The sequence below is a fragment of the Clarias gariepinus genome, chromosome 5, assembly GCF_024256425.1.
Source record: "Clarias gariepinus isolate MV-2021 ecotype Netherlands chromosome 5, CGAR_prim_01v2, whole genome shotgun sequence".
NCBI lineage: Eukaryota > Metazoa > Chordata > Actinopteri > Siluriformes > Clariidae > Clarias > Clarias gariepinus.
In genome coordinates, this window is record NC_071104.1 from 16,057,355 (window position 1) to 16,074,353 (window position 16,999).

At 37.1% G+C, this 16,999-nt stretch overlaps 1 protein-coding gene across 5 annotated transcripts in view; it reads left to right on the top strand.

The window, feature by feature from the left end:
• The window catches only part of nalcn (sodium leak channel, non-selective), a 98,736-nt gene that overhangs the window by 16,742 nt on the left and 64,995 nt on the right, over positions 1-16,999 (top strand). For 4 of the 5 annotated variants that reach the window (XM_053496839.1, XM_053496840.1, XM_053496842.1 and 1 more), the window contains 4 exons: positions 3,435-3,586; positions 6,095-6,237; positions 6,440-6,544; positions 11,159-11,245. In XM_053496839.1, coding sequence (XP_053352814.1) covers positions 3,435-3,586; positions 6,095-6,237; positions 6,440-6,544; positions 11,159-11,245 — 487 coding nt within the window. Of the gene's footprint in view, positions 1-3,434; positions 3,587-6,094; positions 6,238-6,439; positions 6,545-11,158; positions 11,246-16,999 lie in introns of those variants that run through there. The other variant, XM_053496844.1, reaches the window with a different exon arrangement.

The following is a 16,999-nucleotide window of genomic DNA, read 5'->3' on the forward strand; positions in this document are numbered from 1 at the left end:
ATCCAGAGCGACAAAAAATCTAGAGCAAGCACAAAAGTGCTTAAAAGTTTCAAGGTTAGAATTCAGTGGTTTTTACAGTATGTTATGCTTTTAAAATATTAAGTATAGCTCATGTAGCCATTAACCATTTATTTATTTTCCATGTAGGAAAAATGCACTCCGGCATTATTATCAGAAAAAAAAAAAAAGATCTAGTTTAATGCAGTGGTTTTGTGATTGTTGTAATTTTTGTTTGATATCTGTATTAGAGTGATTGACGTCTGTTCGTTTAACCCTTTGCATTCTTGTGAAATTGTAGACTGTTTTAAATATTTGCTAGAATTTTTATTTGAATTATGAATTTCTAAAACCAGTATAAATTTTATAAGTCAGATCTCCACTGTCTTTACCAGGCCACTGTGCCTTACTGCTGAAACTTGTTCTTTAAAGCAAAAAAGAGAAGTTAATCTTATTGGCTACTGCTGCAGCACACTTAATCACACTCCTTAATAAATAATTCATTCAATTCCAACAACCATTTTTTACTCCTTTTGTGCTGCTCCAGTGGATATGAAGATCCTGGATAGATCTTATTGGCCGATTTTATGATTTGTTTTTGCATCAAGTGTTTTTTACGAGTTATTTTTTTCCCAATAGTTCTGGCACTCTAATACCCACACATATCTATTCTGATAAATTACATCTGTAAAAAAAATATTTATCTACATCTGTAGCTGTAGATGAACAAGAATGTTTTTTGTTTTCAGTGTGCACAGTATACAGATTAAATGTTCATGATTACACTTACGATTGTGTAAACGTGTTAAAAAAAAGCATGTAGAGAAATCTTTTTGCAGTATTTTCAGACAGGGCTATTTATTATTCCCAAGCAGAGCGGTGTGTCGCAGCCAGCTCTGAAACAAAGAGCCCCAGCCATCAGTATTACAGCAAGGGAGTGCTCTGCAGACTAATCATAATAATTAGCACATCCTACATTGTCTGGGCTTTGTGCACACACACTCATCTTTCCCCTAACTTTACAGCCTCAATCTGTCTCAATCTCTGCGGCCCTCTCCTAACCCTGAGCGAGCCTTGATTTCAGTCCTCTTACAGATGTAGTTTACATACATTTTCACTGATTAATTTTAAAAAGAGGCAGTCAGAGATTAAAGATACTGTCTCCCATGATTTTAAAAACGTGTTGGAGGAGACAAGATTTCTCGTTTGCTCTTCTGCACGCTTTAGAAGTGCTCAGAGTCGATTCTCGTGTCTAATCTAGCAAGCCCATATGTCCTTGGCACAAAGTCGCATGGATTTGATGGAGGTTGCGGATAAAATAGAAAGGGCAGCCTTCCTGACAGGCTTCCTCTTTTTATGAGGATAAATCTCGGATTTGAAGACAGCGTTTATTTTCTGTTTCTTCTTTTCTGTTTTAAGATTACACCACGTGACCTTGCAAATCACACATTTACACTATTTCTCGGCTTAGGACTTTTGGAATTACTGGTCCTTTCCCGGCTGTGAGAAGACACAGTGATAAATCGTAAGGTTACCGTTTAGGATGTACCTGTATTATTTATTTATTTATTTATTCATTTATTGCTGGGGTAAGCTTGTGTTAACATTCAGTGGGGTGATTTATCAGCATATAATTAAAGCTATTTTGATTCAGCAGCGCATCTCTGATTGGCCTTTGTGATCCCGCAATAAATTATCCCCTGCTCATTTGAGATCCCCTAATAAACAATTTGAAAGCATTAATTTTCATTAGAGACATCAAGTGGATCGTGATGTAACACCTGTGGCCCAAATTGGGAATTGTGTATGTGTGTGTGTGTTTGTGTGTGTGTTTGTGTGTGTGTATGTGTGTGCATGTGTGTGTATGTTTGTGTGTGTGTTCGTGCGTCTGTGGTTGTGTCTCTGTGTAGCACCCAAGCATCCACACAAGTGTATGAATATACTGAACAGTCAGTATCTGACCTTGAATAAAACACAACACTAAACAGCACTCATCTAAAATAATTTACAAAATCTAAACCAAAGGCTTTTCCTTTTATTGCTGAGTTTGATTACTTATTTACCTTTGTTCAAATTTTTTTTGCTTGTGGATATTGTATCTGCATCAATGAGTTGGTCATTGACAGTAAAACAGCTGTGTGTGTATGTACAGTATGTGCGCTCTTTAATCAATTGTTCTGTGGTTCTTAGACTAAATTTCCAGAAGTTACATCTCAGTAAAATAAGAGAATATTCTTTAATCCAAAATGCTGTGAAAGTGTATTCGCACCCTTATTCATTGTTTTTCTCCTATTAGTCATATTTAAATGAGAAATTGTAAGATAACACAATGATCACCAGGGTAAATACAAAATGCAGTTTAAATGATTATTTTATTTATTAAGGGAAAAAAGCTGTCCAGACCTACCCGTCACTTTGGGAAAAAGTAAGTGCCCCCCAGACCTAATAACTGTCCGTGCCTGATGTGTTGTTTTTTAAGAAGTTTAAGCGTTCCTGACTCTGTCGAACAGGTTATGTTTAAGTGATTTCTTAATTCAACAGGTCTGGCAGTTATCAGGCCTGTGTTGCAAGTGAAATGTAACTCAGCTTTCCAAAAGTGTGGTTAATTACAGTTCATTCATGATTTAGGCAGCAGGAAATTACTTCTTTGTGAAATTACTACTTTCACATAAGGCCAGGTAGATTTGGACAGTTTGCTTCTCTTAAAAATAGAATTTTGTATACTCTGGATAAAGGCAGAGGGTTGTGTCAGGAGGGGAATCCGACATAAAACATTTCCCAAATTAATGACGCGAATCACAAATATCACTTCCAAACTGGATCGGTGTAACAACGACCGTCACCGGTGCTGTTGACCTACAGGGTGCCTGTGGAAATTGGGTTACTGTTGGTCGAAAAAGCAAAGGAGGATGCAGAGGATAGGGTTAGATGGTGCAGATGATTTGCTGTGGAGACCCCTGGAAGGGGACAGCCAGAAGACAAAGAGGAAGAAGTTTTTTTTGTGTAATATTAACATTTTACAATCATTTAAATGTGACAAATAGGGAAATAAATCAACGAGGGGGAAAGTGAAATATTATAAATATTTCACTTTCTAAAATGTCATTTCTTGCAATGTAACTATATTAATTTAGTGTAAGAACTACTAAACCATTTATTGAAGAGCACATACAGTACTTGCCAGCCCCCCCCCCCAACACACACACACATACACACTCTTTCTTTAAAAAAAAAGTTTACAACAAATCAGCTATAATAGTATTAAGCTTTTCTAGTCAAACCTTAGAAGTTAAAGATAGGTTTACTTAGATTTGAGAATATTTCACTTGCTAAGATGTGATTTGTTTTTGCAGTGTAATGTATATAATTAAGAATATAGTTTTGTGTTATATACATGTTATATTTATTCATTTTTTTGATAATTTTATGTTTTGTAGTAACGTCACATGGAACAACCTGGCCATCCCAGACACACACTGCTCTCCAGATGGAGAGGGATATCAGTGCCCCATGGGCTTTAAGTGCGAGGACCTGGAGGACTTGGGACTCAGTCGACAGGAGCTCGGCTACAGCGGCTTTAACGAGCTCGGTAAGTGTGAGATGCCTGACACGCTGACCAGCTGACGCTTACAGTTTACAGAACTCACTTTAATTCAGAAATGAAAGCAAATGTATGTTTAACTACAAGCGGCACAGACTGCTGAGTTGTATCTAAAACCATAGTTTAAAAGAATAATTAAAAGGTAAATAGTTATGTGAAATCATGTCCAGAGAATGAGTACAGTACATATGCATATGTTTAATTGTAAACAAAAAAAAAAAAAAAGAAACAGCCCTGAATCACAAGGTGAGAGAAAAACCTAAAGGTATGTGTCATAATTTTGACATAATAACTTATAATACTTTAAACAGTATTTAAACAGTCAGTTTAAGCAACTGGAGTCAAAGTCTTGTCCGTTGAGAGATGGGTAAAAAAATCTATTCTGTGATGTATCGTGAGTCTTTGGTGTGGCAAAGCATGTGTCAAAAATGTAATCAAACCAGGATGTTTGAAGAATCTTCTGTTGCCTTGTACATCTGGCTGTGCGTGCTTCTGGTAGCCGATCAAAACTTGTTTGTATTATTTGAAAGCCAAGTTAAGCAAGTTTACTTTATTTTGTGTGTGTGTGTGTGTGTGCTGTTTTTTTTTTTTTTTTTTTTTTCATTTAATGCAAGATTTAGTAAAGACATAGCGCCTTAGGTTCTAAGGATTTTATCAAGGACCGCAGCAAGAAGAAAACTGAAACCACTTTCAGTTTGTTCTTAAAGCAGCCAGTGCCAAGAGACATCATAAATTAAGTTTAAGTCAGGTTTAATGTCTATTTATTTCATATTTTATTTCACATGTCTAAATGTTTGGATTGTTTTCATATGCATAAATATAACAATAGTGTTGGAAATTGGTAATATTGGTAATATTTTGGGTGGCTGGAATGGATTATCTGCATTTACATTATTTCTGATGGGAAAATGCGTTTCGCAGGAAGAAATTTTGTCTTAAGAATTCATATGCTGAAGCACCACTGTAATCAATAAGTTGGTTTCTTTATCTTAGATTGTGGAATCTTTCATTCATCCATAACCTATGAAGCCCATCACAGAGAACTATGGGCAGCACAGTCACACTGCCGATCACACACACTATGGGCAATATTACGATTAGATGTCTTGGTATGACAATAATAACTTAAATTAGATATTACCCTAACAATGGGTTTTTATGGCTCAATGAGCTGATAAGTCAAGGTAATGTCATACTATATTACAACAGGCCTTCTTTATTAAGGTGGCTAAGAACAGATGTATTTGTAAAGCATTAGTATAAGTGTTTACATATGGAATTCTGTGATCAGGAAAATTGGGAATTCTGAAGAAAAAAAACTGTGTAAATTTACACATGGTAAATAATGTTAAACTTAATTTGATCAACTTCAGATTGTCTAATTGTTTTGGTTTCAGCATATGCTATAATGGCCCAGTAGCTTATTTATGTCCATTCACATCATTTAGCAGATGCATGTTTCCAAAGAACATTACAGAAGTGTTTGGTGTTTCTGTCAAAAACACATCCTTATGCTACTTCACTAGGCCAGGGACAAAGACTTCCATCGAGATCATTTTATGAAACCCAGTTGTATTATATTATTCCTGCTAATTAACGAATATGAAAAATTTTATGTAGAAAAAAAAACTGTGTTTGCACATAGCCACATGCCAGTGTACCAGCTAATGGAAAATAAAATATATATTTTTTGCATGCTGGATTTATGAAGAAAAACCTAATACGATTTATTCTAAAGCTGAAAGCTGGGTTATATTGCCTCCATTTGCCACACCATCTTCTTTTACTGCTGTGAGACACTTTCAACACATCAGCCAATACCTGTTTCTGTGTGACATGAGTGATGTGCATGATCACCTGGGTATAGAGAAAAAAGATTTTTTCTTCTCCGTCACACCATTTTCTGTTCACCTCACTTAATTCACACCTAATTTACACATTTTTATATTGGTATAGATGTGAGACAACATGTCCTTCATTTCTGTCTTTTTCTAGTATTTAGTCTGCATCCCGTATTCCCAATCCTCTATACCGACTTAAAATTTTATGGACATCACTAAATGCAAATGGGCTGTGAAGGGCACATTGGCAGGTTATGGGTCATCAACATGTGTACATGAATATGAAGAGAATCTGCATTTTTTAAATCTGAAAGAAATTCTTGATTTAATTTGGCTTACACAAACATCCACACATCACTTTGGTAAAAATTGCCTAACATTATTAGATATGATTTATCAAAATTCTTATTAGTTATTAAAGCTAGGGGAAGAGAGTATATGAGGAGACATAAAAACACACAAAAAAAACACACCTGAGTAGGTGCAGTAATGCCAAAACTTTGTTTATGTCTGCATTTTTGTTTTGTTTTTGCACACCGGCTGGCTTAATTCTGATGATCTCACATCTGGGCTTCCTCTCTCTCTCTCTCTCTCTCTCTCTCTCTCTCTCTCTCTCCCTCTCTCCCTCTCTCTCTCTTTCGCCATTTCTGCTCAGGCACCAGTATATTCACAGTATACGAGGCCGCTTCTCAGGAGGGCTGGGTCTTCATCATGTACCGTGCTATCGACAGCTTCCCACGCTGGCGCTCCTACTTTTACTTCATCACGCTTATCTTCTTCCTTGCTTGGCTGGTCAAGGTGGGAATTCCTTCTCTGCTAACTTTTAAATAAATTGTCCTGTGTGCCCTCCACACCTCCAACTTTTTACATTGACACGGGTAATGGGGAGTAGACCGCATCAGACCTAATCTTAAAGAAAATTGTTTTATTAATGGTTTGGTAAAGCACAATGGACCAGAAATGGACAAACTAACTGATCCACCTGCACTTGTGCTTTCAGAATGTGTTCATAGCTGTGATCATTGAGACATTCGCTGAGATCAGGGTGCAATTTCAACAGATGTGGGGCTCCAGAAGTAGCACTACGTCCACAGCAACTACACAGGTACTGACTAAACGTGTTAATATTCCACTTTGTCACCCCAAACAGTTCCTGTGTTTACTTGAATATGGTTAAAGCAGATTTTCGCACTTTAGGTATTCTTGAGGTGTAAGGTTGTTCTTTGGGAGACCAGCACATACAGTATTGGCACTATCATACTGAATGCCATTTTAATAATATAAATATTCCTATTCCTATATTAATTAATAATGAATTAAGAATGCATGTTGACATAAAATAATTGTTTCTTTTTTTCTTAGCATTTGTTTATTATTATTCTGTAGTGCAGTATTGAAGCCTCAGTGTTTGCCATATTTCCTCAGTGAATTTATTGCGTATCACATGTATATCTATTAGTAATCTTACACTCTAGTGTGATTTATACAGTATATTCATATATTTTATTCTCAAGTGTGATTTATATAGTATTTTTATATATTTTTTATATTTATTGGATTGTGAGCCATCAGTTCTGTCCCACTTAATGAGAAAGACATCCAATAAGACTTTTACAATAGCAGTAATAATCAGTACCTGTTTTTTCGATTACTTACTCACTCATCGCCTATATATTTAATATTAAGTTTCTCCTAGGTTTGTTTATATTACCACAACAACATAAATCACTGGGGCAGTGGTGGCTCAAACAGTTAACCCTATGGGTTACTGATCGGAAGGTCAGTGGTTCAAGCCCCAGTCCTGTCAAGCTCCCACTTTTGAGCCCCAGGACGAGGCCCTTAACCCCATCTGCGCTGTCCTTGCTGACTCTACACTCTGACTGCGGCTTCTTAGTGTGATATGAGGAGAAAAAAAAAACTGTACTGTAGGGTACATGTGTACATGAATTCTATTTTTTTCCAATTGGATTCGCATGTCATGACGGTTTACATTCATAATTACAGGTGACTATTGTATGACTCTAATGTGAACGTATCTGTCTTGTGAAATGGCGTGCATGCGCACATCGATACACCTTTGCTTGTGCCATCTGCATTAAAATACATCATGAGTTTGTGTGCCCACTCATTCATTTCAAATAATGGATGAGATTTAATACGATTTGGATTTTTCTCTGGAAGATGACAAGCAGTTAATTGGAGGTATTTGTCAATGTCCAGAAGAAGCCAGCCTCTACTAGCACTGTATGCAAGAGGCAAAACGTCACAGCAATTTTGATCTGACCGTCTACAGTCAAGTCACATGACTGCATATCAGCCATGTATACAATCTAGGACCACATGCGAAAGTGACCCAGATCCAATCTATAGCCGGTAGCGCCCCTAATATCACCCAGAGGTCACTTGTACAGTTACACAGATTCTGTGCATGTTCTTCCCGTGTGTTTGTGTGTGTGTGTGTGTGTGTGTGTGTGTGTGTGAGACACCCTGCAAGGGACTGAGATTCTGGCTTCCTGCCTCACACCGAAGGGATGTTTTGGCATGGGCTTTATATTTGCAATGATGACAAATAGCAGCTAATGAAGATGTATGAATGTGTTTGTGTGTGTGTGTGTGTGTGCGTGTGTGCGTGCGTGTGTGCGTGTGTGTGCGCATATATGTGTGTGCTTGATCCTGCCAACCAGTCCAAGTGTGATGTGTCTAACACCTGTCCTGCACTAGTGTTGTTTGGTCTGATTGTAAAGGCTTTATTAAATCTGACTGTATTTGAGTTGCTGCTGCCTATCCACTGCATGTCCTTTCATTCATTTGGTGGAAAATCTGTAGCAGTGCCCTTGTGTGAAAATATGTAAGTGCAGCCATGTGAATAGAGGCATAGTAGGTTGCTTATGGTGCCAGTCTTTTCTGCCAGGGCCAAGATGGAGCAACACCTCAAGGGTTGGCATTGATGGAATTGGCAAAGAATCAGCAGCAAAATAGCCGTCAGGACTGGCACCATTATATTTTTTGGTCCTGGCACCGTTATGATGCAAGTGGCTGGAAGTGTTAATTTCTCAGTGTCTAATTTTTGTATTTTTAAACTAGTATATAAGAGGTAATAAAAAAAGAGAAAGACTTGTTTAAGATTAATATACAGGTAAATGTATGAAATTAGATTAGCGAAATGAAAGCCAGATGTAATCTTTGATATTCTACGCATGATTGGCTTGAAGGCATAACAAAGAAAATAAAACGTAAAAATTATAAATGCAAAGTGACTACCCTGTGCATATTTTCTGAATGCAGCTTGTGCTAAGAAGTTTTATTAAAATGCTGTCTTTTTTGTCAGTGATTCGATGTCCCTGATTATTTGTCAATTATACTATCCTTGATGTGACCTTGAAAACAATTAGCTTTTGTCTATCGGCTTTAATTTTAATTACAGAGGCTCTTAAGTCTCCTGTCACAAAAAGCAATTAACTCAAGGTGTACAGAAAGCTGTAATTCCCTGGGTGTTAATCAATAGGGCCCGGGTCTGTACATTTAATCCCAAAGAAATAAAATGATTGACCCGAGGTGGATCTGAGGGACTGGAGAATAGCTTAATTGTCACATTGTCTTTTGTTTAACTATTCATATATTTAATTCATTTAATTAGGTCACATAAGAAGATTAACGCATGAATGCATGGTACGGTTCTGATTAGAAGAGAATGTATTTAAAAATGGTTTTATTTTTGATGTTCATTAACGTTAAACTACATTAATATTGAATTTTTATATTAGGATTTATATAGCTTTTTTATTTAATATTTAATTTTTGTTTATATTACATGTTTATATTACATATATTACTGATCAGAAAGTCAGTGGTTCAAGCCCCAGTCCTGTCAACCTACCACTTTGAGCCCCAGGACGAGGCCCTTAACCCTACTGTATCTGTTCCAGGGACGCTTTGCCATATTCTCTGACTGCAGCTTCTTAATTTAATATGAGGAAAAAAAAAAACTCTGTACTGTATGGTACATGCGATGAGTAATTAAACTTTAAGGTTGGGATTTTGCGGGATGACTGGCTTCATGGGAAGATAATGTCTTTAATGTTAGACCTTTGGACAGCATGAGCGTGTATGCATACGTTATGCTCTGCATGCTGCTAGTTACGAAAAGAGTATTTTTTTATTTAAAGAATAAATACTCTTTTTTTTTGGAGAATAAATACTCTTTCAAATCGTTGCTCTTTACATTATTAAGCACAAACCAGTTGTATAGCAACATGTGCACAAATACCGTCTAAAGTGTGTTTGGCAGCATGCACAATACTGATACAGGGCTTGACATTAATGAGGATTTGGAGAGCAGGAGCTGGAGAGAGTGGATGGTAGAAATATGTGAAAAGGCCAGTAATTTGAGCTTCCCTGTCACATGTACATAATGAACTGGCAAGTGACTGCATATTGTAGTTATATCCAGAAAACTGTGCAATTATATTTAAAATAAAATATGAGGCATGTTCATGTCAAGCCAGATGTTGTGATTGTGAAGAATAACAGAACATAGCTATGAGAGTAAAAACTCTCTTAATTTCTCCATATAATCCCCTGTTGCACTAAAGCATATATCTGTTTAATGTTTCACTACTGCTTGGATACCATCAAGAAAGAACATCATCTCAGTGTGCCGGTGCCATGATCCAGACTGCCTGCTTCTAACCTGAAATTCTAAGCTCCCAAGCATATGGAAAACATACAGTATGGAGTAGTCAGGACTATACAGGGGCTGTGACTTATCACTTCCAGTTGAGTTCCTGTAATTTGCAAGTGGTGTTTGTGAATGTTTGTTTGTATAGTTCCCACTGAAAATTATGTCTCTTCTGCAAGTTGGTGAAAAGCTGTCTGTTGGTTTTTAAGGATCAGGCGTTCTATTTGCTGATTGTTCACGGGAACAACTGCAGTGGGATCCGAGACATCTGGGCTGGAATCATCTATACTGCTTTATCCTGTATTCAGGGTCACGGGGGCCTGGAGCCTATCCCAGGAGGCTTAGGGCGCAAGGCAGGGTACACCCTGGACAGGGTGCCAATCCATTGCAGGGCACACACACTACGGGCACTTTGGGGACGCCAATTAGCCTAACCTGCACGTTTTTGGACTGTGGGAGGAAACCGAAATACCCGGACGAAATTCACTGAGCACGGGGAGAACATGCAAGATTCACAGATATTTTCCAGTGATTCCAGGGGCTTACTTTGGGTTTAATTCTGAATATAGATTCAGATTTATTTAAATACAGATATTAATAACTGAATTTGCTTTACACCCCTTCTCTGTAATACTGTCAATATTTTTAGAGCAATTGATATTTTTGATTATATTCATGCATTTTTTAAATATAGTGTAGTGCAAATGCTTATGTAATTTTTATTAAAATACATAAGTATTTTAATAATTTAAAAAAAAGGTAAAGTCTCAATGTTTAAAGTTCTCACAGTACCAGACACTCTGTGATGACTGAACTTAAATGACCTGTGCACAGTTAGGTCTAGTGTCACTAACATATGCTATAAAATATGCTTAATTTTTTTCATTGTAAAACTAAAGCAGTATTAATTGATCTTATATTTTTATTGGTCTCTGTCATTTTCCGTTCCTTTTTTTTAAATCTAAACTGCCTATCATAAATACCACTTGTCTGAGACACCATAACTGTTTCTCTCCATCTGTCGCTCTTTTTTTCTTGCAGATGTTCCACGAGGACGCGTCTGGAGGATGGCAGCTTGTGGCGGTGGATGTTAATAAACCACATGGCCGTGCTCCTGCCTGCCTCCAGGTACTAGACATGCAAGTTAATGGCACTGACACCTCTGAACATCAGCACACCATCAGTGTAGCTGCACTGACACATCCAATGCCACGCCACACTGTGGAGGGTGTAAGATATGTGCCACAGGCCACTGAAACTCTATACATGCATTTAGATTTAGATGAAAATATTTAATAGAGTATGAATTTGATGTGGAATAGATGCTTTGGTGAGGAATGAATCTTTTTTCTCTCATTATTATGGGCTTTGTATTACACACATTGTTGATCTAGTGCATCAGATTTTAAGAGTTTACCGTACTTTTACATGTGATAAGACAGCACTTTTAATAGATTGTGACTCAGTCTGACATCCCAGTGATATTTTCTTTGTCTTTAAGCCATTTGACATTATAATAGGGTGCTAATGAATAATGCCTGAATGGCATTTATCGTAAATGATAATGTCCTTGTGAGAGGCCGTATATGAGGAGAGCTGAACAGCTGGAGATGTTTTTGGCTCTGATTTATTACTGATGCCAGATCTGGCCAGGAGATGTGCCTTCATGGTTGAGACACTTGCAGAGAATACTCTATGGGTGATCAGTGATGATCGACTATTACATCAACCATCATGCTAATATAACTGATGAATAAACACATCCTTATATCTAATCAGGTGGCTGTAGGATTTATGGAGAATATGCAAAATGGGAGAATTAATTAATCTGTGCTGATGTCGTATCATGTAATACACATGCTCGATGACACATTGAAATTGATGGGAGAAAAAAATAGAAGCAGGCTCTCTGATGGTAAGAAATGACATTCAGTGACATTTCTGGATCCAGGCGACTTTTAAGAGATCCAATTTGGACAAGACAAGCTATTGTGTGTCCCCACAGAGAGCAGTAGCACAAAGGGAGTGAGAGAGAAAGGCAGAGAGAAAAAGAAAGAGTGCTGCTCAAGTGTGTGAAGGTGTAGTTCATCACACAGTTCAATCACAATGCCTTTCAGCAAAATCCAGTGGTCTGTGAACTGTGACTGTATAGTTAGGTCAGCTGCTACAGACAAATGAACGCTACTCTTTGTCCAGGTAAAAAGAAACAGAAGCAAAAGCAAGAAAACAATCTGTTTAGCTTGTTTCCTCCCGTGTATAATGACGTCTCTGCCAAAAGTCAAAATCATTTTGTATTATTGCACTTACATTAGATGTTTTCTTCTGGTAGATGGTTAACCCACACTAGATTAAGAAGAACTGCATTATAAGAAAGATATTTTAATTTATTTCATCACAAACAAAACATTGTAATACAGGCTTTCAATTACAGTATATACTGGAACTGGTACTTGAATATCATAAATAGTTGTTGAATGTTGACAACAGCTGATAGATTTTCTGTGCCAACATTAAAAGAGTTTGTCATTTAAAGCAGTTTCTAAACAAGAGCAGATTCCAAGATCAGTCCAAACAATTGTACAAAAAATCCAAGTTATTAGTAGGTGTAGCCACTTCCTCTACCTCCGATCATCACCTGAGAGAAAATTGGTTTAAATGGTAAGGAGCAACCTAGGAACCACAAATGCACACACCTGCAGTCAACTGGAAGCCTCTGGAACACCAGAGTCCCTGTCTACAGTAAAGCTAATTTTACTTTGCCATAGATTGAAAGGGTGCCATCCAAGAAGAAAGCTCCTGCCTCAAAATCTCTGTGCCACAAGAATACTGTACCAGCTGTTATTGATGGTGGTGATCACATGATGCTTTTTGGGACTGTTTTACTGCCAGGGTAACTAACTGGTACATTGTATACAGATGATGGAATAATGATCTGTATCAGGAATTCTGCCAAGGTCAAATAAACCAGAATTCTGCCAGAAGCTTATTAATAAAAGTATCTAGAAAAAGAGAAAACTTGTTAATGGGCATTCAACCAAATATTTGGTTGAATTATATTATATAAAAAAATCAAAATGAATTAGAAAAAATAATTTTGCTTTAGAAAAGGACCAGTCGAATGGAATAACTGGAAGCCTAATATTTTCATGACATTTACTTGTTTATTCTGACATCATCACTGTATGTCAGTTTCCTTGACTGTAGAGACAGTACAGGGCGGTTTAGAGCCAGTGTGCAGTACAGAGTGCGGATTTTCTGCTTCAATACAGCTGGTTTAACTAACATGTTAATTTCCAGACTTAGTGTGTTTAAATGTTGGTAAATTACAAACTGTGGAGAACATTGGACCTCCTGAACTGTATTCATTTAATTCAGTTTTAATTCTAGACTAATGTCTTATAATATATAAAATTTATATTTAATTAGGGTTTTTATAGTCATTCACCTGAATTATTTGTACACATTAATCCTTTAATACGCATACCATGTATTGATGTCACACTATGCTCAAAGCTGTTGTGTAACTAGTTGTGTAGACGTCATATCCTTTAATTAACACGTTGGATTGGAATGACGAACAAACATTTGGCGCATTCTCCTTTTTTGTTATGTGCAGTTTTTTACCCTTCGATAAAGATATTCTACATACTCTCACTTTCCTGATTCTCAGATTTTTTTTTTTTATCCAAAATCTGGTGTCAACTCATTTCCATGGAACTCTCTTTGTCGCACCAACCCATGCATGCTATGAACAAGAATGATTATTAAAATGATTACTTGCCCATTGGGAGCATATACAAAGTTTTAAAGTAACTTTGTTTTAGGCATTTGAGAGTTGATGGTTCAGCATAGAGCATAAATGTCTCTGAGTGTTCTTAATGTAGTGACCTGTTACCTGTGTACTAGTTTCACATGTGAAAGGTGCATGTGTGATGCAATCCGTCTTAAAGTACCCGAAGGTATAAAAATGTACTTCCTTTACTCTTACTCCCACACTCTCACCTATTACAACAATCTTAAAACCTCATGGAAAACCGAAACTAGATCAAAAAGTTAAGGCAGTGGAAGAGCAAAAGACATTTTTTCAGCACATTTTTAACAAAAAAGGTTTTGTACATAATAGGCACTCTGCACATATAGTTTCCCTTTGTTTGTGGATATGTATTCCTATCATTCTGATTATTTTCTATAACACTAAACCTTTTCAGCCACTGAGTATTTCTTGTAAACCCTGGTAACCTTGTCATTAACTGCCCTGTTTGCTTCGCCTCCTATCCTGAAAACGTTCATAGAGTGAACTGTATCATGATTGCTGTCTCAATGGGCCTCCATTTTCAGTGTCTTTACGAAAGCTAACTGGGGAAGCCAGAAGCCCATGATCGTGCAACAATTAGAAATGAGTGGAACCTGGGCTTACAGTACCAGTCAAAAATTTGGATTTATTTTTCTACATTCTGGAACAATATTTCAAAACTATTAAATAGCACATATGTATTTGGGTAATTAATAACAAGAACAGTCAGTTGGTATTTTAAGATAGAATGGTCAGCTATTCTTGAATGGATTTTGCAAGAACAGTATTGTCAGGTACATTTGCAAAACCCATCAAGCACTATGAGGAAACTGGCTCTAGTCTGGGAGTCTGACAGTCTGGGAGTCTGTACGGGGACCGGGACAGGATTGTACAGGGATGTGGCAATAACTCCCAGCTGAGTTGCCGTAATGTGCATGGATCTGTTGCTTTTTAAGGATCAGGAATTTTACATGTTGAATGTTCATGAGAAAGTTTGCGGTGAGCTTCAAGCCACGGACATACTGTACAGTCTTCTTCAAAATGTTTGCATCATTCAAATGTTTTACTCTGTATGACCATACCGTGCTTGAAGTCTTGTGGACAGATTATTATTTTGCACTGCATTGCTGAAGGCTAATGAACGTAGACTTGATCTTTTTGTAAAATCTAAATATATAATTTTAAACTTTTTTTTTTTGCAGTTTTTTTTAAGTTTGGGTATGGTCATGCTAGACAGTGCAGTGATGTGATAGACTATACAGTACTTGAAGTCTTCATGCACTCAAAAAAATAAGAGTTAAAAGTGTATTTTTCCTTAATATGCACTGAGTTAAAAGATTTTGTTCTGTTCCACTTGTGTGTGTATTAAGAGACTAAGCTTCAACTTTTTCATAGCCGAGTTGCTCTGCGGCACTTGGTCATGTTTCATTAAATGGTTAAGGCTAATGAGGTCTCCTTGTTCTCCTCTCCACAGGACACTCAGATGTTAATTTGCCCTTTGCATTGGCTTCCAGTGTGGTTATGTAAAAAAAAAAAAAAAAAAAAGGTAAAAAATATAAGGTGTTTTTAGAAAAGTTGGTGCTGAAGACCATTCTAGCTATCTGGGGTTTTGAACTTTTGTAATAAGCTTGTTGAAAGTCTACACTGTTCAAAAGTAGATGTGGTGAAAATCATAAATGCTTGATTGGATTTCGGTTTCTGAATCTATTAAGGAAAGGATTTAATTTTAGATGCAAAGCATTTAAGCTAAAGTTATAGTTTCCTAGATATTTATAATAAAACACAATGAAAATGTTTACAATATTAGAACTACTACTCTTTGCCTTAACCAAATGTATTATCTAAGATAAGAACAGGATTGTTAAGGTTAATGTTCTTAAAAATCTTGCCACCAGGGCATCAATTTAAAAGCTGGTAACCTCCGTCCTAATTAAGAATCTTAACATAATAAGGGTTCGGGAATTGTTAATAATACTGGTAGATGTTTTTGAGAAAATGTGTTGTAACTTGTTTCGAATAGAAAATTGAAAAATGGAACTTAGGGGAACCATTATCCTGTGTTTATGTTGCGATTGCTTCATGGCAGTATCATGTGAACTGATGCTAGGGGTTTTGCAAGATTGTAGAGTGGGCACTTGTATCACTGTTTCTTCTTCGTTATAAATTCCTTGCACTTGCCAAAGACTTATCGGATCTTTCCACATTCGTATTGTTCTGTTCATGAACAGTTTGTCTCTGCATTTATTGGTGAGAAAATGGAGAAGTAGCGATGTGTCAACTGACTCATTTCTATCCAGCATGATGCAAAAAAACCTGGCTGTTGTTGCTGGATAGTTTAATATTCATTTGTAAACTTTTCTTGCTACCTGGCCAGCTGGGTGCAGGCAAAGCTATGGAAAGTAGACCTTTATGGATGTAACCTTAGTGAGGTTACGTTTAATCCCATGATGCTGTTAGTTTACGTTTATGCTGTTGAAGAGATGTGTTGTGTGTGCTGACGTGTTGTAACACAAGTCCATTTGCAATTGTTAGTGTTCACAGTCCAGCTGGAGACCTGTGGGTTTTGTTTTTCCGCGCTACATTCATTGGCTAGTTCAGTTCTGTGGCTATCCACCATGCCAATACAAAAAAACAAGCAGTGGTGGACAAAGTAGAAATCCTGTACTTGAGCAAAATAGAGATATATCCCCCGGTAAGTTGTCCATGTACATTTCTACTTGGGAAAAAGTATAAAAGTACTTATCACCCTTTAAATTTACATATCAAAATATCAAAAGTACTGAGATTGTATTAGCTCACTGTAGCCTTTTTTGGCCATTTTTACAGAGAAAAGGCAAATCATGCAATTACATATAATAGCCTGCAGGTGCGTGGTGGCACGGTGGCTTAGTGGTTAGTACTGTACTTTCGCTGTCCGTGTTCGATTTCTGCCTCGGGTCTCTGTGCATGGAGTTTGCAACTTCTCCTCTGTTTCCTCCACGTTCTCCAGTTTTTCTTGCACAGCCCAAAGACATGCAGATTAGGCTAATAGGCATTCCCAAATCCCCAATGTTGTGTGACCCAAGGTGTACCTAGCCTCATTCCCCAAT